This window comes from Terrapene carolina, unplaced genomic scaffold (assembly GCF_002925995.2).
Source record: "Terrapene carolina triunguis isolate 2854851 unplaced genomic scaffold, T_m_triunguis-2.0 Scaffold211, whole genome shotgun sequence".
Classification (NCBI taxonomy): Eukaryota; Metazoa; Chordata; order Testudines; family Emydidae; genus Terrapene; species Terrapene triunguis.
The window spans coordinates 23,542,326-23,567,521 of NW_020664562.1; the positions used below are offsets into that span (position 1 = coordinate 23,542,326).

The 25,196-nt window shown below is 42.3% G+C and overlaps 1 protein-coding gene across 5 annotated transcripts in view; it reads left to right on the forward strand.

The window, feature by feature from the left end:
• LOC112109868 (transforming growth factor beta receptor type 3) overlaps positions 1-25,196 on the forward strand; it is a 177,109-nt gene that overhangs the window by 103,524 nt on the left and 48,389 nt on the right. For all 5 annotated transcript variants that reach the window (XM_026655909.2, XM_026655905.2, XM_026655906.2 and 2 more), the window contains exon 4: positions 14,237-14,374. In XM_026655909.2, the coding sequence (XP_026511694.1) occupies positions 14,237-14,374 (138 nt within the window). The remainder of the gene's footprint in view (positions 1-14,236; positions 14,375-25,196) is intronic.

Below are 25,196 nucleotides of genomic sequence, written 5' to 3' on the forward strand. Positions count from 1 at the left end.
CCCCCCCGTGCCCTGCCCCCGGCGCTCTGGCCGCCGGGGGGAGAGCCGACCCCCGGCTGGGGCTCGGCGCCTTCCCCTCGGCCACCGGGGGGAGAGAGGAGCCCCCACCGGGGCTCACCGCCCTCCTCCCAGGGCTCCAGCCACCCTCCCCCCCGGCGCCCTCCCCCCGGCCACCGGGGGGAGAGCGGAGCCCCCGCTGGGGCTCGCCGCCCTCCCTCCGGGGGTCCGGGCGCCCCCCCCCCCCGTGGGGGGGGGGAGGCAGCCGGAGGCTTTTTTGCCTGGGGCGGCAAAAAAGCCAGAGCCGGCCCTGGCTACAGCCCCTGTGTAACCAACAGCCCTCCTCCCCAAGTTCCATAGCCTCCTCACCCAGATGCCCAAGAACACGGTGCAGGGGCCTCCGGCCACCCAGCATTCCACCCCAGATGATTGCCCGAGCATCAGAAGGCTGGCCTTCAATAAGAGTTAAAGTTTTAAACTGCAGTGTGTCCTTTTCCTTCCCTCCTCCCCCACCCATCCCAGGCTACCTTGGCAATTATCCCCCTAGTTGTGTGATGAATTAATAAAGAATGCATGAATGTGAAGTAACAATGACTTTATTGCCTCTGCAAGCAGTGCTCGAAGGGGGGAGGGGAGGATGGGGTGGTTGGTTTACAGGGAAGTAGAGTGAACTGGGTGCAGGGGGGGGGCGGAGGGTTCATCAGGGAGAAACAAACAGAAGTTTCACACCGTGGCCTGGCCAGTCACAAAACTAGTTTTCAAAGCTTCTCTGATGCGCACCGCGCCCTGCTGTGCTCTTCTAACCGCCCTGGTGTCTGGCTGCGCGTAATCAGCAGCCAGGCGATTTGCCTCAACCTCCCACCCCACCATAAATGTCTCCCCCTTACTCTCACAGATATTGTGGAGCGCACAGCAAGCAGCAATAACAATGGGGATATTCTTTTCGCTGAGGTCCGAGCGAGTCAGTAAGCTGCGCCAGCGCGCTTTTAAACGCCCAAATGCACATTCCACCACCATTCGGCACTTGCTCAGCCTGTAGTTGAATAGGTCCTGACTCCTGTCCAGGCTGCCTGTGTACGGCTTCATGAGCCATAGCATTAAGGGTCCCCAAGGATCACGATAGGCATTTCAACATCCCCAACGGTTATTTTCTGGTCCGGGAAGAAAGTCCCTTCTTCCAGCTTTCGAAACAGACCAGAGTGCCTGAAGACACGAGCATCATGTACCTTTCCCAGCCATCCCACGTTGATGTTGGTGAAACGTCGCTTGTGATCCACCAGGGCTTGCAGCAGCATTGAAAAGTACCCCTTGCGGTTGATGTACTCGGTGGCTTGGTGCTCCGGTGACAAGATAGGGATATGGGTTCCGTCTATCACCCCACCACAGTTTGGGAATCCCATTGCAGCAAAGCCATCCACTATGGCCTGCACGTTTCCCAGAGTCACTACCCTTGATATCACCAGGTCTTTCATTGCCCTGTCAACTTGGATCACAGCAGCCCCCACAGTAGATTTGCCCACTCCAAATTGATTCCCGACTGACCGGTAGCTGTCTGGCGTTGCAAGCTTCCACAGGGCTATCGCCACTCGCTTCTCAACTGTGAGGGCTGCTCTCATCCTGGTATTCTGGCGCTTCAGGGCAGGGGAAAGCAAGTCACAAAGTTCCATGAAAGTGCCCTTACGCATGCGAAAGTTTCGCAGCCACTGGGAATCGTCCCACACCTGCAGCACGATGCGGTCCCACCAGTCTGTGCTTGTTTCCCGGGCCCAGAATCGGCGTTCCACGGCATGAACCTGCCCCAGTAACACCATGATTTCCACATTGCTGGGGCCTGTGCCTTGTGAGAGGTCTATGTCCATGTCAATTTCCTCATCACTCTCGTCGCCGCGCTGCAATCGCCTCCTCGGCTGGTCCTGGTTTTGCTTTGGCATGTCCTGGCTCTGCATATACTCCAGGACAATGTGCGTGGTGTTCATAGTGCTCATAATTGCCGCGGTGATCTGAGCGGGCTCCATGATCCCAGTGATAGCTATGGCGTCTGGTCTGAAAAAAGGCGCGAAACTAGTATCTGACGGACCGGGGGAGGGAGGGGCGAGTGACGACATGGCGTACAGGTACAGGGAATTAAAATCAAGAAAGGTGGCTGTGCATCAGGGAGAAACACAAACTGTCACACAGAATGGCCCCCCCCAAAGACTGAACTCAAAACCCTGGGTTTAGCAGGCCGTTGATTTCACGGAGGGAGGGGGAAGCAAATGAATACAGAACAAATCTATTTTTTACATCTTAAGCTGGCAGACGACGGTGCAGCATGACTGATAGCCCTCGGCATCTTCTGGGTGCTTGGCAGAAAATAGCATACTACGACTGATAGCCATCATCGTCATTGGGAAGGCTGAGTCTCCAGGAGACAAAATGAAGAATCAGATGCCCAGAGTGGAAGGGTGCCTCTGATCGACCTGGAATATGATGAAGATGGATACCAGTTGTAATATACCATCTTCTACCAAAAGGCAAGGGGCTGCTGCTGTGTAGCAATGCAGCCCCACGTCTGCCAGCACCCAGATCGCCGATGAAGGCTACCAGTCATACTGCACCATCTACTGCCAAAAGGCAATTAGCTGCTGCTGTGTAGCAATGCAGTACCACGTCTGCCGGCACCCAGAGGACATATGGTGACGGTGAGCTGAGCTGAGCGGGCTCCATGCTTGGCTTGGTATGTTGTCTGCACAGGTAACCCAGGTAAAAAGGCGCGAATCGATTGTCTGCCGTTGCGCTGACGGAGGGGGAGGTGCCTGACGACATGTACCCAGAACCCCCCACGACACTGTTTTGCATCATTCAGGCATTGGGATCTCAACCCAGAAGTCCAATGGGCGGCGGAGACTGCGGGAACTGTGGGATAGCTACCCACAGTGCAACACTCCGGAAGTCGACGCTAGCCTCGGTACTGTGGACGCGGTCCGCCGAATTAATGCACTTAGAGCATTTTATGTGGGGACACACACAATTGGCTGTATACAACCGATTTCTATAAAAACCGGTTTCTATAAATTCGACCTAATTTCGTAGTGTAGACATACCCTGAGTGTTTTTTTTTCTAGCACAAATCTGAATTCCAAATTTTATGCTGAGCCTCTCTGAGACACACCTGTAAAGTGATGTACCGCTCTCCCACCCATCTGGAGTCCTATGTGGGGTCTGTGGATTAAACTGAGCCTTAAGTTTTCTGTAACAAAGCTTTTTCTTAAGTGGAATTGTGCTTTAAAGCAAAGATACATATTAGAAACACTTTGAACCCTATTCATAAAAGATTCTTGACAAAACAGAGCTCCACATCTCTTAAGTCATACATGTAAATGTATTTGAATAGGTACACAAGTTAAAGTCCTTAATTGTGTATCAAACAAATTTTAAATGTTGATGTAGTCCCCTTTCAAAAGGTACTACATTAATGAGCACCAGGAACTTTTCATGCACACCAGCAATGTCAGTTAGTTAGGTCAGTTATTGCAGAAAACGCTAGCGTGCACTAGAGTTTACGCTGCTCTGGTGTAGCCTAATGTACCATGTAGACAAGACCTAAAACTTTCCCCCTGTTATTTGCTTCCTTTGTGTACTTCATGTTCTTTGGACAACAAAACAAGACTGGTCAGAAACATTCTCTGGCACTTATCGTTCTGTGTTGTGCTTGGATTTTCAGCATTTTTTATTTAACAACTGCTTTCATTGATTTATTTTTACTTATAAAACATTGGGTTTGGTTAATCCTTCCCCCCCCCCCCATTTTTAATACAAACGTATAAAAATGAGCCCTAAACTACTAGATAGTCTCTTCATCTTATTTACTGAAATTGCTCACGTAGGCCCCAGTCCTGCAATAGGAGATCTGTGTGACTGGACTCATGCTAATACAGAGCCCCACTGTAGTCAATGAAACTCCACACAAGAGAGGCTCCAGCCACGTGGATTTGATTGTGGTATTGGGGAAGGATGATCACATTTGAAAATTGGGGAAGACCTGTATTTGAATTAAATTAAGACTTGGTAACTAAGATTGGGTTTTTCAGTAAATGTAATGTTTTTATTTTTTTAAAATGGAAAGGCCTAAATAATTCTACTATGTTTTTACATATCTAAAATGTAAAAATTCTAGTCTTTTATTTAAAAATAAGAGTTCCTTCCCTTTAAAGAGCAGACTATGAAACACCATGTGAGACCATGATTGATCCTCTAGTGCAGGGGTCGGCAACCTTTGGCACGCGGCTCGCCAGGGTAAGCACCCTGGCGGGCCGGGCCAGTTTGTTTACCTGCCATGTCCGCAGGTTCGGCCGATCGCGGCTCCCACTGGCCACGGTTCGCCGCTCCAGGCCAATGGGGGCTGCAGGAAGCAGCATGGGCTGAGGGACGTGCTGGCCACCACTTCCCGCCGCCCCTATTTTTAGAAGGTCACATTGAAACTACAATTCCATATGTCCAGGATAAGTTGGACTTGGTAGCAAATAGGTAGGTGAAATTAGCATGGGCAGCTGAGCATAACAGACACTAAAGCCTGGTCTACCCTTAAAAGTTTTACCAGCATATCTGTTTTGATTAGGGGATTGATCTTTTTACCAAAATAATTATAATGGTTAAAGTCCTAGTGTGAGTGAAGTTAGACTGGTATAAAGGTGACTTAGGCCTGGTCTACACTAAACAGTTAGGTCAACTCAGCTACATTGCTCAGGGATGTGAAAAATGCGCAGCACCCTGAGTGATGACGTGAAGTCAACCTAACTCCTGGTGTAGATAGTGCTAAGCCAATGGAAGAATTTTTCCATTGACCTCGCTACCACCTCTCAGCATATGTAACGCTTCAGTGTAGACACTGTAGTGTTGCAGCTGCAGTTGTGCCACTGTAGACAAGCCCTTATATCACTATAGTTGTTCCTCATTCTGTATATACTGTATGGAGCATATTAATACTGGTATAATTGTGTGTCCATACTGGGGTATGGAAGGGTGGTATCGCTAGCTATACTGGCACAATTAAAGTGGTACAACTTTCTAGTGTAGAGAAGCGCTTACTAATTGTCCCACCAGTGGCACAACAGGTAACATATGTCAGGAGTATAAGAAGCACTTTGAAAGACCTTTCTTTTAATGTGTATATTATATTTCTCTATATATTTGTGTAAATAATTTAATTTACATTTAATGTAATCTGAACAAGTTGGCAGCTGTAGTTAAAAAAATGCTTTGGAGTAGAAGAAATGATTTAGCAGTTTTTGTCTAAAGTAAATGTATATGAACAAGTCCTGTCCAGAAATTATCATACTTGTAATAAAGTAAAATGGAGAATGCTTCCTAATTCCAGTTTGTGTGTGGAACTTTCTGACACACTTCTGCTAACTTTGGTGCCCTTTGAAGTTGCATTTGAACTACTTTATCTCCAGTAAGAGCCTATCAATATTGTTGTGTAACGTTAAAACTATTTAGGAGAAAGTCTTTCTGCTACACTAAAACATCTGTTAAAAATTAGTTGTACGTAGTACTGTTGCCAGGTATTGAAGAATAGTTTTAATATAGTACATGTTTTTACTACATCTATAATAGTGTATGTTCCTTACTATATCCAAACCTATTTTTCCATGATCCAGTACTGAACTGCTGCTAGCAGTTCACCTTTTTTGCTCCGCTGGCTGGTGTGTCTAAATTGAGACCCAGTGTAAGAGGATGCAAGTTTACTGGAATTGCATCCTCTTACACCAGATCTGAATATGACCTTTAGTGTGTTTGTTTAGTTCTAGAGCAGTGGTTCTCAAACTTACTTGATTGCACCCCCCCCCTTCTTTGTGTCTGTAGTAATTTACCTCCTTTCCTCCCCCTTCCCCTCCCCCGCTGCTACCGCCGCCACCGCCACACAGGTACATATACAGATATGCGACGGTGGTGCTTCACTTGAATCAGTTTCGGCTTCTTTGTTTTTCATTTGAGTTGGGGTTTTTCCGTTGCATGTTACCTGTTTTTCCTATCCATTGTAATAAGAGCAAAAGTGAAACTGTGATTGTGGTTCATGCTTACTATTAAATGTGTACACCATGACAGACGGATTAACATATAGAGGGTAACGACTTTGTATAATGCTATGCAAGCTTAACAGAAATCCGTCAAAATGCACAGCGCCATCTGAGGACCTGACCTGTCTGGAGGAATCAGTTTTGCTAGTTATTCATTGCTGTGGGTAAAATGTACACAGTAAGTTTTCTTCCCTAAAGCTGCTTGCGCCCCCTAGAATACGTTTTGCACCCTCCACTGCTAGTTTTGTTAACTTAAGATTTCACTGTAACAGCATGGCTGTCAGCTGCGCGATGCTTTGCGGTGTCTAGTACCACCCCCAATTCCAAGTAGTAGCTAAAGGACACAGCTGAGTTTCAGAAGAATGAGTCTAACAATATGTGCATATTGATTTCCTACTTAACATTTTTAACTGCATCAGAAACCAGTGGTAAAATGAAAATAAAAACCACTGGATGCTTCGCCACACTAGCTGAAGAATGTATTTTAGATGACTGTTTCAAGTGAGAAAGCAGGAAGATCTTGACAAATATTCCTTTTGCTTCATTATGGAAGTGTTAACAAAAGCTTTTGTTAATCGGTATTCTCTTTCTCAAAGTTGATCACAAATTTTGAAAAATTTTGTGAAGTTTCTAGGCAGAATTTCTCTTAGGGTGCAGGTATATACGTCTTATTGAGTCATCTCTGTTGCAGACTTGCATGTACACAGACACGCTCTATCTCACTTTCTGGGCCAAATTTTGAAAAATTAGTGCTTAAGTTGCATTTGTAAGATCAAGTAAGTACACCTGAAAACCAGAAACTGTGGAATGGGATTTCATATACAGATGGATACTTGCACATGCAATTGCTTGTTTTATGTGTGCAGATACATACAGTACTATGAGTGTAATTACCATGTGCTGAACTTTTCCTCTCTTTGAAAGTTTGGCACACTGTTTCTCAGAACCTAAGGGTTCCCTAAAACTGTAAATTGCAACTGTAACAGGGTCCACAACCCACCCCTCTTCCTGGGGGCCCGCTTGCTGCCCCCCAATAAGGCTCAGAGAGGCTTCAGGGTTGTACAACATCTGTGTCTTTATTTACTTAAAGTTGTCCCACCACCAGTGTCTGTCTATATACCAGCTGTACAGGATTATCCACTTCTTTTACAGGCAGAGTCAGCCTTCAGCTAGGAGGCCTCCAGTTCCCTCCCAGACTGACTTCTCCCTGGCTGCCCCCTGCCTTCTGGCTCCGTCCCAGCCTTTATAGCCCTTGGCTTGTCAGGCCAGCAGGTGTTCCCAATCCTCAGGCCAGCATCAGGCCTTTTCCATCAGCCCCAATCTGCTTCCCCTGATTGGAGCTGACTGGGCAGGGGCTAATTAGGTGCTTTTGCACCAGCACCCTGCTACACAACCTATTAATTTCATATCTGTAACACCCAAAATGTTTTAAAGAGAGTAAAGTAAATCTTACAAAAATAAAATGAAAATCTGGATAAAATATGTGGCTGCCATTTTGAATTTACAATCCCTGCCTGAAGAATATTTTCTCTTTATTTTTGGAGGAAAATTAAGATGACTTGTCTCCTGTGGACAAAAAACCCAAACAACTGAAAAAGCAAATACTTCCCTAGAAATGACATAATCCTACATCCCTTGTTTTTAAAATCATGATTTACTCAATAGATGTAATTCATCCTGGGTGGAACTCCATTGTAGCCAGTGCATTGGCATTATGTTTCATCAAATGAATTCCTGTAGAATTTCTGAATCTCTTATATTGGATAGTAGGACTTAGTGGAATGTTAAGATAGGCTGATCTTCTCATCACATTAATTCTGTTTACTAGTATGCATTATCAAAATAATTTGTATCCTATGGATAATGATTAATTATGAATATTGACTGAACAGGATTCAAAGTATTTATAGACAGAACTGAAGAAAAGCGGTATGCTTCCTTATATCTATTCTAAATGCAGTTTAGATCCTATTTGTATTCGGTCAGAGGGAAAAGAATTAATTTTATACTCTCAGCTGAGTAATTACGTTCACCTAAGTCCTCCTTGAGTGCACCTTGTTCAGTTTTTGTGACTTGAAGAAGTGGTGTGGTGTACGCTCTTGGGGTTTAATCTCTTTTTTCTTTTCTGCTTTACTGAACAGCTGTCTTAGTATGGGCAGTGTAACTTGATATAATAGCATATTTTTGCCCTAGTCTATTAGCACAGATTTGTAATGGTTGTTTTGGAAAATGTGCTATGAATTTATTGCAAGACCTTCACACTAGAGTAGTTAATTCAACTTTACAAATCCCTGGCACTTGACTTTCATCTTTCATAACAAAACTGAATCTGTGACTTGATGCATTGAAGTCAGCAAAACAAAATGGTACTTTAACAGCGGTGTTTACTTTGATCATTTTTCAACATTTGTGCCCTAGTCTTTCACGTAGTACAAATTGCTTTACCAGAGTAATGGGGCAGGAGCCCATGGACTGTTTTTGTAGTTTGGTTGCTGTGGTGATATTCAGCCTTCCATGAAACTATCATCTCCAGGGAAACAGAAACCTTTGCAGCTGTCTTAACCTTGTAGATATTGTGTATGTTTAATAGAGGCCTTAAAAAAGCTTTTTACAAACTGCATAGACAGTCGTTACATGCATAAACACCCACACAAATATTGTTTGCTAGGTAATACTTGCTTTAGTTTGATAACATGTTTTATAGGGGACACATCTATCTTTTTGAACTCCTATTTAATAGTTTTAAAGCTTTTTACAGCATATATTAAATGATTATTCTAACTGACCTGACAACTAGACATTTGTATGTATCATTTCCCATCTGCAACTATATATTTTGTTGTTGGAACAATTTCCAAAGCAAGAACGATTTTTTTTTTTTTAATGAATTTGCCATCATTTTTGAGTATGTGTTTTGGCATAGCCCTAAAGTTAAATTTTGTCCGTGAATGAGCTAAAATATTCTTTTAGTGCCTAGAAATGTATTACTTGGGGGAGTGAGTGAGTGTGACCCAAAGGAGGCTAAGAGATAGGCAGACACATTCTGGAAGAACAGTACTATTTTGACATTCAAAGCTTCTGGGACTTAAGCTTAACCGAAAGGACTGTTTAAAAGCATGCCCAGAAATGTTAGATTAATGTTTATGAAAATGTTGACTGTGATAGATCCGTAATCAAGTGAAACCTTCATCAAGGGAGGATACTGGGACATATGTGCTTATTTACTATTAATATTCCAAGGGAATTGGTGAAAGCTCCATCATTTAGGACATTTTAAAAGGAGGCTGGAGAAAGCAATAGAAACTATGTTGTAGCTGACTGGTAGATGAACTAGATGACCTAATAGCTCTTTGCCTCATTTAATTATTCACTTTTTATTTTATGTTGATATTGTCTGACTCAAGTGCTCAGGCAGAATTAAAAGTGCCATCTAAAACGGAGGATGCCTGTTTAATAGCTGTTGGCTAAGATATTATGATGCTGAATGCAACAAAAATGTAACACATATAAATAGTTTAAATTAAATTTAGAAGGATGGATGGGGGAGTATCACTTCATAAGGCATCATATAAAATAGAGTAACTTCCCTAATGCTTTCAGGTAAATCATGGGTGAAATTCTGGCCCCCTGGGTCTTTCACTGTGAACTTCAATGGAGCCAGGTTTTGACACTGTCTTCATAGCTGTTTGTACAGAGCCTAACATGGTGGGGCTGCGATTCTTATTGGGGCCTCTTGGCACTACATAATATAAATATTTAATAATAATAAGCATTCAGTCTGACAAAATACAAAAAGAGAACAAGAAGGAAAAACTTTCTATGTAACTTGTCTCTTCTACAAACATTTTCCTTAAATACATTCTGGCTTAATGGTTTGAAATAGTCAAATACCCTTTTATTAATTTGTTTATGTAGTACTTGCAGTATGCTAGACACTGACCAGACTTTGAAGAGGGGGAAGTCCCTGCCTTGAGCTCACAGTCAAAGAACAGATAGGCTCTCAGAGTTTAGGGGAAGAGGAACAACAAATAGGGTTCTTTTTATACATGTCTGCTAGATTCATTGTTAGCATGGCAGAAGTGGTTTATGAAGAGGGACTTAGATGTACGCAAATGAGCTCAGGGAGGTGGTACCATACATAAGGAACGTTGTCAAGGAGGCAGTCGTGCAAGAAGCTGATGGACAAGCAGAAGAGGTTGGGAACAGTTGGCAGAACCAAAGAAGCTCGACAAGGCCAGATAAGCAGAGAGAGGCAGAGTTTTACACAGAGATTTGAATGTGCTGACATAGCTTACACTTGATGCAGTAGCACTTTGGGAGCCAGTGGAAGGATTTAAAGAGGGGAGTGACATAATCAAAAATGGCTGCCACGCTGCAGGGCAGAGGGATGGGGAAGATGGTGATGATGTCAACAGTGTTACAGAAGAGAGGCAAGTGGAAAAGTTATTTGCTTAGTGTGCCCCAAAAGAAAAATAGGAGGAAACTACACCTGACTGTGGATCAAGAGCTAAATTAAATATATTGTAGAAATCTCATTGTGCTGGTACTTAGATTATTTATTCGGGTTTTAAAACCTGACAGACCCATTAGCAAAAAAATAGCAAATGACAGGAATGGAGGTGGGGGATAAGGGCCTAATGGAGACTCACTGACTTAGGTGGGACCTGAGGAGTAATGACACTGAGAGTGTGGGTCCCGATGGCTTGAGAATTCCATCCACTCTGGTGGAACATGATCACAGAGTCTGCTAGAAAAGTGTACATTTTTTTGCACTTTATTTCCATGGAGTCTGGGTTTAAGAGGCTTCCACACCGAGTTTCAGATAAGTTTTGTGTATTTGTTTTTTGTTTGGAGAGGATAACAATGCAAAATTGTGTTGGTTTTGTGTGTGTGAGAGAATTTTCAGAAAAAGTTAGATTTTTACTTGTGAAAAATTCCTTTTCAATTTTAACTTTCTGTGACTTTTCCCAAGGACCAGCATGCACTTTTATTTCTGGAATGTGGGAAGACTGTGACATATAGTGTAGTTCCTCCCTGTCTTGTCATCCCAGCCAGGAGCCACACAATAGTTGCAAAGAAGGCAGTGTTGTGTCTGTACGGCAGGTGGCCCCATGTGCTGAAGCCTGTAGGGGAAAAGCCAGATGCAGCAATGATGATTTAAAAAACCAAAGAGTGAAATAACAACCAAAACCTACTGGAATAATAACCAAGAATTCTTATGGCACATCCAGTCAGGGTAATTCCTCTGACTGTCCGGCCTCAGCAATGTGGTTCGTTTTTTTTTTTTTTTGGTCTCTCACAACTTTGCTGACCAGCAAAAATCTTCAGAAAGTCTAAGATGGAGTCGAACTTTGTACTTCATTATGTGGACTCTAGTTGTTAGTTTTGAACACAGTTGTTTGAGATCAGTTTAAATATAGATAATGATGTAGCTTCATTTTCTTATTTTCCAGTGGACCCTTACCAGGTGCTGCAGAGATGGAATTTGCTAGGTCTGTTAGTAACAGGGTATAACTGTGTTATGAATTTCTAATCAGAACTCCCTATTCAAATCAACTGGGAGTACATCTTTTAAAAAAAAAAAAAAGGAAAAGGCTAATAAATAATATTTTCTAATCTTGTGCATCAAGTATCTGATTCTTAATTTTTCTATGTAGAGGTTTTTTTGAGGTGTTCTCTTAAATTTTTAAAAAGTCACGGAGGACTTCTAATTAAGATTTACTACCCTACTGGGTAGGAAAGGGGTATATTAGAGTCAACAGGGTCCAGAAAGAATCAGCTGTTATTGATGGGTGGAAACGGCACCAAGAATAGGGTTGCCAGGCATCTGGGTTTCGACCAGAACGCCCAGTCAAAAAGGGACCTTGGCGGCTCTGGTCAGCACCGCTGACTGGGCCACTAAAAGTCCGGTTGGTGGTGCAGTGAGGCTAAGGCAGGCTCCCGGCTTGTCCTGGCTCTGTGTGGCTCCCGGAAACGGCCAGCATGTTTGGTTCTGAGGCTCAGGGGCGGCCACGGGGTCACCGCATGCTGCCCCCGCTCCGAGCGCTGACTCTGCATCTCTCATTGGCCGGGAACCGTGGCGGCGGCGCTTGTGGGATCAGGCAGCACAGAGCCCCCTGGCCCCTCTGCCTCGGAGCCAGAGGGACCTGCCAGCCACTTCCAGGAGCCGTCTCAGGTAAGCGTCGCCTGGAGCCTGCACCCCGAACCTCTGCCCGTACCCCAATCCGCTGCCCCAACCCTGAGCCCTCTCCCATACCCAAACTCCCTCCCAGAGTCCACACCCCCCCCCCATCCTCCAACCCCCTGTCCCAGTCCTGAGCCCCCTCCCGCACTCAAACTCCCTCCTGGAGCCCGGAGCCCGCATCCCACACTACAACCCCCTGCCCCAGCTCCCTCCTGACTCCAAATCCCTCAGTCCCAGGCCAGAGCCCCCTCCTGCACCCCTCATCCCCAGCCCTACCCCAGAGCCCACACCCCCAGCCAGAGCCCATGCCCCCTCCCGCACTCCAAACCCCTCGGCAGGGAATGGATCACTTGGTGATTACCTGTTCTGTTCATTCCCTCTGGGGCACCTGGCATTGGCCACTTTTGGAAGACAGGATACTGGGCTAGATGGACCTTTGGTCTGACCCAGTATGGCCATTCTTACGTTCTTATGTTATGTTTGGTTTAACCCTAAATAACACATTCTCCCCAGGTCTCTTCCCTGGGTGTTCCCTTTTGGCTGCTCTCATCCTCTCCACTCAATGTCTACAGCAAGGTTCATCCTTTTCTTTGTCTCCTGCAGACAGAGTTGCTGGCCACGCTTGCATCTCTCATCTTGCCCTTTGAATTTGAGTGTGATCAAAGGTCTAGGGAGGATTTCATCTCCTCAGTCATTGGGTGGAGATCTTCACTCTCCAAGCAAGATGAATATATTGTGCTCCCCCAGCCAGCTACCTTTCTCTGTCTCTGCAGCACATCCTGTTGCTCTAGAGACAGCAGAAGGCACTACAGATTGATCAGTGACCTGTGGGCATTGCTGGCTTGGGGAGAAGAGGAGGAAGCTGGTAATCTGTGTGGCAAAGGCTTGTGGGATATAGTGGTAGAGCAAGGTCTATTGGCTGGAGAACCCTACCTATAATCTTAGTAAGATATACTGTACTAAGAGCCATTCTAAAAAATGAACCTTTATTGCAACAGTGTAGTTGATTTGATTGCTCTTTGTGATATTCCGAATACCAGCTAGTCTCAAACTTCTTCAGAGTGTGAATCACACAAATAGTCTCTTGGGCACTCCACTCCTATTAATCTTTATGTGGAACACCTCCCCTCCCGTTGATGGCCATGTGGGTCATCTAACTTTCCTTTCATTGTCTTGTGGGACCACCTTTAGGGAGGCAGCAATCTACTACTGCTATTGAGATTCTCCCTAGAAAGAATAGAGCACTGGCTGTGTTCCTAGCCTGTTGATCATAGATGATGATTTTTTTCTGTTCCTTTGTTCCCTGCAGGTCTAGGGACATACAGGGGCTTCGTTATAAAGCCCATTATTTTGTAATGTAAAGTCTTGTTTACCATACCTTTTTCCACATGGTCCTTTTGGAAATTCTATTAATTTTCTTCTTATGTATTCCTTTGTAGGCCTAGATTTCTGTTGGAATCCCTTCTCTAGGAAGGTCAGGGCTGGTGTAATGGTATCGTCTTGTGTTACTGAACTTGTTCCTCTTGTGTGTAATTTTGTTTTTGTTTGGTGGTGGTTGTTTTTTTGTATTTTCCAGGTGTGATTTCAGTCCCATCAATATCAGCATGTTCAGGCCTCTTGCTAGACAACCTCTGCAGCCTTTCATTTAGAGATCAGAAATCTGAGCTCCCCTTGCAGGTTGCAGTTCTTTTGGTTTATCTCTGTGTTCTCTAACCCTCAGTTTAGTGGTTTGACCTTCTGCCCACACTATTTTTGATCAACATTTGCCAAGGTTTTCTTAAACACTTTTGCAGCACTTTGCAACTTCAGAACACAAATGTTAACACAGACTGACAATTTTGGAGTAGGCTAATCCATCAGTCTTGGGTCAGAAGGTCTGAATTCTAGAAACCTTAATGTATGTAAAGATGACCTGTTATTCAATCAGAGTTTTATATTTCATTTTGTTTTGAACAGTTAGAGGGAAATAGTCACAACTTTTTCTGTTGCTCTGCAGGTCACGTTACATTTGAATCCCATTTCCTCAGTGCATGTTCATCATAAGCCTGTGGTGTTCCTACTGAACTCTCCTCAGCCCCTGACCTGGAAGCTGAAAACAGAAAGATTGGCATCTGGAGTCCGAAGATTTTTCTTCGTAAGTATACCAAGTCCTCTGCCGCTCTGTAACACATGTGGAGTGAATGGTATTCATTTTGAAGGATTTTAAGCGTATCTTTAAAAAACTTAACAGAAGATCAAGTTTCAGTGTGGGACTCTGGGGAGCAATTAGGTGGCATGGGAAAGCAGTTTGGGAAAGTGCCCAGTTACTTGTTATGTGAATTTAAAAAAAAAAAACTGGTTTTGTGGAATCTACCTATTGTGTGATTATTAACTCTAGCAGTACTTCTAGTTTGAGAAGTTGTGTAGCCTAGGACATATCACCAGTCCTGATTAGAAGTCTTGAATGTACTATAATGCTAAAAACATCAGAGCAATAGGACATCTTACAAGTAGCTGCTAAGTGTGTGGTCTGTCACCAAAATACAAATATGTATAAGCTGAGCTTCTCGTGTGTACAATGCAAAGATTATTTCTGACGTGAGGTTTTGTTGCACTGCTGGGAAGGACGAAACGAAGCCATTAGTGTTTCTCAAAAGGTTGGAGCACTGCTTATATGGCAAGCTCCAAATGCTACCTACTGTTTGTAAATCATGTTCTTTCAGTTTGCCAGGACATTCAAGTTTGCTATTTGTAGTGAAACAGACTGGTTGTTTGGATTAGATTTTTAGCATATGACATAATGTCTAAGGATGAGTCTTCTCTATTAGAATTGCAGCTTTACTATTTTCAATCATAATCTCAGAAGTAAACATTATTTATAGCTGCAGGATATCCATCTGGGGCTTAATTTTGCTTTTAAGGCACAGCTGGCAGTGGTGGACAGTACAGTGGTGCCCTGTCCAGAGAAAGTCATTGTGCCTCAGGTAAAATGCCACCAGGAGTGCAAGGTGAAGAGGATTCACTGTATACTCCCCCTGCAGCTGGCTAGCTGAGATGCTAAACTCCAGTAACCCTAGTGTTCAGTGGAATGCAAGAGCTGCTATTTTCCTCAAGCCCCGTTGAAGGTGCAAGAGAAGAGGGGAGTTTGAGCCCCTAATGTGTTAAACTTTGAAGGACCTAATCCTGCTTACAGTTAAGTTTGTCAAAATTCAGATTGGCTTCAATAGGAGCAGGACTGAGCTCTATCCTGTGCATTTTTATGGCTAATTTCATGTACACTCAAAATAGCATGTAAAGTAGCAGCCCCGTGTCTCCATTTCGACCCAGCCCATCCTGGCCAATGTCCTCAAAGTCTGTCCACTTCATGGCACCAAAAAAAGACTTTACTAACAGTAGGCTGTGCAGAGCGTGACCCTCCCTTTCCATAGTCACGTGTGGGACAGCAGCGAATTAGTTACCAGTGTTGACATTTAAAGGATCATCACTAAGCATCTGAGCTAATTTAGTCACTGGGATGAATAGCAGGTGCTCTGTAGATGCAGTTAGGAATCACTGCATCAGTTTATGCCTGCTTCCCACATGCACGGTGTTCTCCCTAGCCACAAGGAATAGAGGTTTGGGGTTGTTTTGTTTTATAATAAAAGTTGAGAACCTGGAGAAGAAGATGGCTGCATCCAAAGAGTGCCATATCACTGACTCAGCATAACCTGCCACAGTTTGAGACCTGCAGTACCTCCCAACCCAGCATTTCATTCTCTTCCTCTCCCTTCACTGTTCAGGCATGTCTTCACTGCAGTTAGCCTGGGGTCTTACCCAGATATTATACCTAACTCCCTGCCTGTCCACATACAAAAACCTCTCATCTCACTTTAGTGATGCTTTAAACCTGGTCTAGCTGCCCTGACTCGGAGTGTGAGTTAGAGCCTGGGTTCTGCTTTCACTTGGGCTGGGAACCCAACCACTTTGCAGTGAGGATGTAGACTAAATCACTGGAATTCTGTCAGTCCTCCAATACCTTCCCACAATTCTCTCTATGTGCTGAGAAGGACAGTCAAGTTTGCCCACAATTCACTGGGAAAGAATCAGAGCAGCTCAGCTTACAGCAGCACACAGAACTACAGGCTATGCCCCTCAGAAGTTCTAGCGCCTCATATGGGGGAGTGCAGCACCAGTGAGGACACAGTAATTGGGTATGGCTTCATAGTGTGGCTGCTCACAGCCGGTGCTCATCATCCAGGCTAAATCTGCAGTGAAAGACATACCCTAGAGGCTTCCACTCTTTCCTCTCTGGCCTGCAGCGTTTGGAAGTACTTTGGGTGATTCTTATTTCAAAGTGAACCATGGAACAGACATACACAATGTTTCTAACCCATGGAGTGAAAGGCACCCTTCCTTTTTGCCACAACATCCAGCAAAGTCTGACACAGTTCTAGCTCAAGGTTCTGTTAGGGGTAGAATGAAGGATACATTACCTGGTCCTTTTTATTTTAAAATATTTTGGCTTATCCATGTACCACTTCAGCTTTATCTCTGTTGTTCACTTCTCTTGAGCTTGTGGTTAAGGTGGAAAACAGATTATTTTGAATCTTAATTACTAATGTGTTCTTTCCTAGCAGGTTTCAAATTTAAATAAATTCCTTGTATTTTATTTCCACAAATTATATGTTCAAAGCAGAAATGTAAGTCACACATACTGCTGCAGTGTCATAACTATTGTGTCTGTCTCTATGGGAGCATTTCCCTGGGGTAATTGCTGACTTTCTAGCTTTTCTTTCAAGCATTTCACAAAACAAATAGATATACTGTTTTGACCCCAATTATAAGTTTATTGCCTTTCTGTGTTTTAATACAATCTGCAGTTTCTTTAGAGATTAATCACCAACCAGTAAGGAAAATGAAGACATGAAAAGATGTTCAGCTGGCTAGTTTATGGCATTTTAAGTGACTAAAAGAACAGCAAACCTAGCACCTGAGCCAAACACTTTAGTTAAATGGCCTCAGTACTGCAGAGGATGATAACAGTAATAGCACATAACACAGTCCTTTGCATACACTGTACAAAGGTTATCAGCACTATTAGCCCTAATTTACAGATGGGGAAAGTAAGGCACAGTGAGGGTAAATGACTCATCCAAGGTTATGTTGTGAGTCAGTGGCACAGCCAGGACCAGACCTCTGTCTCTTTGTTACCACTGTGGTGCTCTGGCCGTTGTATAGTGCTGCCAGGTCCTGTCTGTGGAACATTGTATTCAATTTTTCATTGGAATTAATTTGTTCAAGGAACCCAACAGAAGACAGCACAGAGTTGCTGTTTTAAGATGGAACCACTTTGGAATGGAGATAGGTTCAGGCTACAAAGATCAGAGCAGGACTTCCCCAGAGTTCAGGGGAATTCAATCCATTGTAGCCCATTATACAGACGGGCCAGTATCAGAATCTGAACTTTCCAACAATATGCTTAGAGTTGGGTTTTTGTATCATGCCTGACTGTTTTGGGAGGAAATTTGAACTGTGAAAAGTATCCATTGTTTCCTAGTATAATTTAAATGTAATTATGAAGCATAAGAATCTATCTAGAAATCTTCCTGCAAGATACTTTAAGGTAGAAAAATATAAAAAGCATTTCTGAATGGTTTGGTGCACATGGAAAACAATTAAAATACTTTTTTTTGCCTTGTTATACACATAGTTTAATTCAGGGAAAAGTGACGGGTAAAGTGTCTATTCAAAATGTAATGTGAGTGGCTCACAGTTTAGCCATTTCTTTACAAGACATTCCTGTTTACGTGTTAAGCCAAACAGTGGACCAAAATATTACTAAAATCCTATAGAAAACTACTAAACGGCAAAAGATCTACTATGATTTACACTTGAAGTAATGTATACTGCACCCTCTTTAGAGTGCTATGCACTTCAGCCATGCCTCTTACATAGTTAACTTCAGTTTGCTTTAATATAATCTTTTATACAGTATGAGTTGAAGTGAGATAATGCTTCATAGAATTGTAGTGTTATAAATAGGAAAATAGTGTTGTACTGTGAACAGGGCACCAGACTGAGAGTAAGAAGTTTCCCACTCGTCCAGTGATTTATTGTGTAATCTTCCTCAAGTCACTTCATCTCTTTCTGCCTCATTCCCCCATCTGTAAACTGAGGATTATATTATTTACCCACCTTGACAAAATGTGTTGGGATCTTGGATAAAAAGTTGCATTTAAGAGCTAAATATTATTATGCTATCAGTATATTATTAATATAATAATTAATATTGTATCCGTAACGGATTATGGTAATTTAGATGCAAATTTTGGACCCACTCTGCGTTGTCTTGGACATCACTGAGATTCAGTTGCTGGTCAGATTTTCATGCCTGAAAATTTATAAAAGCCGTTCCAAAAGCCTGTAGAAAACATCTTGCCTGTGCTACAGCTCAGGGGTGGAGGGGAGGCTTGCAAAAAAACCAACCAAACAAAAACACTATGGAGAAGAGTTTACTTTTACAACAACAAAAAAAACCCCAAAACAACAACAACAGAAACCCACTTTTTTTGGTGGTGGTTGTTGCTTAGAATGATTTGTTGCAAAAATGTCCTGGCCAAAAACCATGGTTTTTATGGAACTGCCAAAGAGGTGGGCTTTACAGGTACTGTTTAGCTGGTGAATGCTTTCACTACAAGTGGCAGCCCTCCCTCTGGCTTTTAAAGCCTAGGAACACCTTTGCTAGCAAAATGAAACATCTTAGTGCAAAAATTAGAATTAAATTGCCATCGAAAATTTATACTCCGTTCTTTGTGACTTTCTGGCAGAAATCATCATGTGTAATTATTTATAACTGTTTATGAAGAACCTGATCCTACAACTCTTACTTTGAAGGGTACGCACTTAAGACATCCTAGTGAGTAAGGGATATGGGCCCTGAAAGCACTTATACAAATGAGTAGCTTTACTCACATGAGCAGCCCCAGTGACTTTAAAGGAATTACTCATATCAGTAAAGTTAGTAAAATGGAGGGGGAGGGGGATAGAACAAGTTGGAAAAAAAAAACATGAAAAACTGTATTATGTCTGTTGGCTTGAGATTTTAAAAGAAAAAAAACTTACTGCAGTGAAAAAAATAAATTAATTCCAGTATAAAGATTAGTAATTAAGTCACTTATGCATTTCTGAAGGGGGAGGAGGGAAGCTGTGTACTCATTATTTCTGCCAAAAGTTGGTTTACTCTCTTGACTTGACAAAAAAATATGGCTCAAATATTTTGGGTCTCTGCCACCAAACCACAGGCAGTTGTATGGTTTGCACTACATTTTGGATGACTGACAAAACTCACTGAAAAACAAGTGCTATTTGTTTTCCTGTGCCTAGTATTTAACGGGAAATCAGGAGGCTAAATTTCCAATCGCTTGTTAAACAGCTGCAGATGTAAGCAAAGCACTCAGTTAGAAGAAGAGTGAGATAAGATAGGAAATGCCATAACTAGTGATAAATGTGTATAAATAGTGACCTTCCATGATTGCAAGAAAATGTAGCTGATTTTCAGTGTTGGGAAATTGTGCTTAGAATAATTTAAAAGGACATTTACAATTAATATTCATTGTTTTTCCACTGAGAAGCCTGAAAATAATTCCCTATCCTTCCAGTTTTTTGCCCTTTTCTACTTGGCAAATGTCTCCCACACAAATATTTTGAAATAACTTCAGCATAATACACTGGATTAATTAAAAACAGTGTTCAGTATACAGTAACTTCTGTAGGGCTTAATTTTCTGGCATGATAGCTCTGTGAACTTTTTGTCACATAGACAATTTCAGAATACTACAAAGTATTGTTTTTATAGGGGCTATAAAAGTGGGATCTTATTCTACTTTCATGCACATCAGGTGGGAGCTCAGGCTACTCATGCTGTTGCTTTTTTAAAGTTATTTGCAATAGATGAAGGATTTATGGGGGTAGGGGTGATGGAAAATGATAGGTTAAATATATATTTAGAATCTGATGGACTATCCAAATCAGATCAAATTTTACAGTACAATAAATCAGATCTAAGCCTAAAACTCCACTAGTATTTCTTTAAATAACTGGATTTTTCATTTTAAAATTGTTTCACAAAGGAATCAGAGAAAGGAGAGGCAGCAATTCGACTAAGCTACACAAACTGCTGCACAATTATGTAGCACATGACAAACATATCTATATATTACAGTGCCAGTGACATCCCAAGATATTTTTCTGAACTTTATAATATGCAAACACCTTTCAGCTATATTGTGTATCACTTTGTCTGGATTTGAGCCAGGCAGGAATCTTTGGAAAAGCCTCTCTATGCTGCCACATAATTCTTCAGCGTGAGTATAACAAGGTTTTACCCAATCTAGCATCCTGCCTCAGTTTTCTTCCAGGACTCTGCATCCAGCTGCTTTTGAGTCAGGTTACACTCCTTGGGATCAGTTTATTAAAACAATATCGTCAAATGTCAACTTAAATCAAAACATGGCTTTCTCCCACTCCAGTTACTTCACCCTCTTGCTGGGCTCAACAGTTCTTTCCAAAACCTAGGTCCTGCTGCCTGGTATTTCTTCAGGCCTCTTAGGCTGTAGCTCCTACCTTATACTATAGCCAGGCCTTTTCATATGGCTGGTGTGAAGAGCCCCTGACCATATCCCTACTTCCCCTGTATCCCCTCAAGTCTCTGCCCTTCCTATGACTGGTCAAGCAGGCTCACTCTTATAGGAAGTCCCACCCCTCAGCTAATGCCAGGTGACAGGAAGCCTGACTCTTAGGACCGCCACTCCATATATGCACCTGACACTAAGCCAAGACGTGAAGGTAAAGAGGAGCAGCCATATTGGTATTGGAGAGTGAAATGTGTTCCCAGATGGCAGTTTCACCCACCACCTTCTTCCAGTGAGAAATTAGAAGGGGTGGAGCTGGCATCCAGGGTTATCCTCCTCCCTTGTATCATCATGGCTCCTCCCCCTCTTCTCTTGCTTCAGTGGCTAGGTTTACTATGCCACAGGAAACTGATGCTGTAGCCCGTGGAAGTTTGCAGAATGGGGAGAAGGCTCCTGCATCCCACTAACTGAGCCTAGTGATTAATGTAGAAATAATAAATCACTACAGGGTGTGTTAGTCATCGATTCCAATGGAAACCAGGCAGCTGTAATGACTTACATGTCTGTATCTTAATTCTCTCCTTCTTTTCTTCCTACTAAATAGAAACAGATTCCTAGAAAAATTCTAGTAGACTTTGTCAGAAGCCTTCAACTGGCTTATTTAGTTTGTTGATCTTTATGTGCATTCAGTTGTGTAATTTAAACATGACGTCAGTTTAGAATATTGTTACCCATTCAGATAAATTAATGTGACATGCATGGCTAGCTACATATGATTAATATAGATAATCTCCCACTAAGATAACTAACCTGTGTGGGGGCAGAAGGAACCATCTTGAATGTGTAAACTGTTCCCATTCACCAATGGAATATTTATGAAATTGTTTAAAATGGGGTATTCAAGTTAATGTTGCCCCTGAGGCGCTATTACTTGCATAATAAGCACTCACTCATAAGATAAGTCAAGCACAAAAGGACCTTGGCAGCATTACAAGGACACATTTTCTATAAGTCTGCATAGCTCTCTTAAGAGACATATACAGGATCTTCTTTAGGATCAAGGACATGTTTTTTTTGTCTCTGGACAATGAAAGGAAATCCCTGTTGCAGTGTGAGTTCCCCTCTGTGACCAATATGCTGCTGCTGGATAGGAGTGTGCAGTAAGACAATATCTTTTCCTAAATAGTTTTTGTTTTCTGTAGAAATTCTCTCCAAACCCCAAGAATGGATATTTGGGGGGAGGAGGGGAGAGAGAATGAGAATATTGAATGGAGAAAAGGATGCAGCTGCCCTTCTCATTTACTTGAAATGCAGAATAGCCCTTAGAAACACTTTCTTTTCTCTGACTAGTAACCTTCCTCATCAGTATCTTTTGGGCCTGCATACTGTTTTTCCAGACTTAGTGTGTCAAGTTTGAGAAATTCCCCTTCACTCCATCACCTGAGAATGTTCAGTGCATTCAACAGGAGAAGAAAAGGTGGCAGCAGTACTGAGGGCATTAGAAATCACCATATCAAAAGCAACAGCAAGAGAGAGTGTGCGGGAATACTTTTTCCACCCTATGACTATGAAGCCACCAAGTAAATAAGGAGATGGAGTGAGAAGACAATAGCATGCCTGACACGGTGTGTTGCTAGCCAACCAATTGAACTGTGTAGCGCTCAGATAAATGCTATAAATATCTTTAATTAAATGAGGTACTTTTAATTTCAGTGCACCTGCGTGTCCTGGGTGCTTTAAGGAGTAAGGCTGCTTTCAGAGAGATTGGTTCTGTAGGGTAAGTAGTTAATGTACAAAGGCAGGTGTTGAAACAAAGTGATGGTTGCTTTTTTTTTTCTTCTTTCTTTTGGAAGAGTTTGTTGAACCCAGTCCAAAAAAAATAATGTGGTTGGCTCACTTAACCTAGCCTTAAGTCCTTGTAGTAAAAATCCCAGCACTGGCAGACAAAGCAGAGTTCTGCTTTTCTTTTTCAAATCTGGTAGTGGGACCAAAATTTCATATGCAAACTTTTGTGCATGATTTTTTAAAAAGTGAACGGAGAGCTTAATGTGTATTTAAAGATGTTTGATTAGCTATCTAACATCTCCACTCTATAATATACCCTTACATTTGCTAGTTGTTTTGCCTTCTGTCCTTCAGTTTGTTCCTACTAAGAGGCAGGATCTTTAGATCTTATTGTCAGCTTCATTCCCACAGGAAGACATTTGTCATGCCAAAGAATGTTCAGAGCGTTTTCAAGTTTCAATTAGCAAACAAATAGAAAATCAAATGAATTCTGAGGAGGAAACCTATGCAGTTAGACATGGCAGGGGCAGCAAGTTATATGGGCCCGTGGTGCCCGGGCTCCAGCAATATTCAGGGTCTGGGGGCCCAGCTCCAGCAATGTTTGTGGCCCAGCAGGCATGTATTTGGATTGTTAGTCCACACTAAACCTGTGCCACCATGTCATCGCTACTATTGTTACCGGTGCTAACTAGATTAAAACTTGTAAGGCACCTTGTATTACACCTTAATATGCAATGTGAACATACATTAGAGATGCGTTGGGTCAAATTAATCTATAGTGTAGTTGTATCACAGACACTGGAATTTCTCCAGAAATGGGTTTGGCCCCAATTTAAGGTGGATTTCAAAATCTGCATTATAAAATGATTGATTCTTTAAACAAATTGTACTTTTCTATTTAGGATATGTCTACTTGTTGCTGCCTTTTCCCAAAACCATAGAATGGGGGTTATCCTACTGTAGACAGACTTTAATGGGGACATACAGGTGCTCAACATCTCTGAAAATCAAGCCATAATTGTCAAATACATTTTAGACAGAGTGTTTTGGTCCCTCACTGTTTTTTTCCTATGGTATGCAGAGTTTACTTTCTTGCTTCAGAAATGTGCTAAACTCGTGTATCTTATGTTGTGCTGAATATAATCTTTTTATGAAAATATTTTATGATAATCATATGAACAGCAACAAATAAAGATCATCCAGAGTTGAAACAGATGTTAGTCTAAACTTTAAAACTATTCTGGCAAAGGGATAAAGGATTCCTAAGCTGTTTTCTGTGACAGGTCTGGTCAAAATGAACTTTGAAGTACAAGGGTCTTCTCTCTTCAAAAAAGAGAAGTTTATGTGATCTGTGCAGTGTGTCCTCGCAAAAAATGATTGATAATACTAACAAATATCAGTGGATGTAGGAAAGAACTTTAGAAGAGTTTAACATGCTAGAACATACAAGCTGTTTCTCAGCTTTGATGGGCATTTGTATTTTCTAAGCAGGTTGGTTTACAATGTCCCAAACTAGTACTTTTAACAATAGCTCCAGTAAAGTTAATAACGAGTTGCTGTTGGTTTGCAATGATGGATGCTTAATGTTGTAAAAATAACCGACTTTAGTTTATTCCCTTGGATGAACTCATTGTTGATGTATTTTGCTGTTTATAATCTAGACAGATGTAAATAGCTATTATTCTGAAGAAGCATGTGCATAAATAATGCGCAGGATAGGTTAGAGATTATGATGTTTATTCATTGCTCTGATTATAATGCTTGAAGTCTCATTAGACTTGCAATTCAAAACCAGACTGCGTGTACATTCCATCAAAAGAAGAGTGCAGGATGAAATGCAGTAAAAAGATGTTCATGTTGCAGCAATATGAATGATCAAATATCTGTTCTCTTGGTGCAAGAGTGTGGCCTGTTTTGTTTGCTTGTGTAAGCCAGAAAAGTGCACCCCCTTTCTCCCTTGCACTGGTACATCATACTGCCACTTCCAGCTTTGCACAGCAGCTACATTACCCCTCCCCCAATCATGCATGGTGGATGGGCAGGGGGCGGAGTCAAGACTCTACACCTCCTATCCCCACCAACACTCTCTGCAGCACCAGAGTGTGTGATAGACTGTGGTAGACCTGTTGCAATTTACTCCTTCAAAGCAGTGAGGAGACTTCTGGAGTCACCATCTCCCTCCCGGGCTGGGGCTTGATCATACTGCCACCATCTAAATCTTTGTTTAAATGTAATTGCAGCTCAGCTTTATGCATAGCCATACATCCAGTGTTGTTATAAGACATGTCTAGGTCTTCTGGGATTAATTCAGCAAAGTGTTTTCATTCAGAACAGATTATTTGGACCAATGGCCTGTTGATTTAATTATCTAGGGTATAACAGGACTTGAGTAGTATATCCTTGCAAACATTTTTTATACTGCTATGGAAAATATACAGTCTGAAGAAATCTTAAATCTCTCTCTTTCCCCTTATCATTGCTTTGCTCTGCTCCAGCATCAGTGAGTTTCCTGCTTTCCCACAGAAGGAAATTTCCTAGGCTGTAATCCTTTTTGAACTGAGATATCACAACATGAAAGAAAAG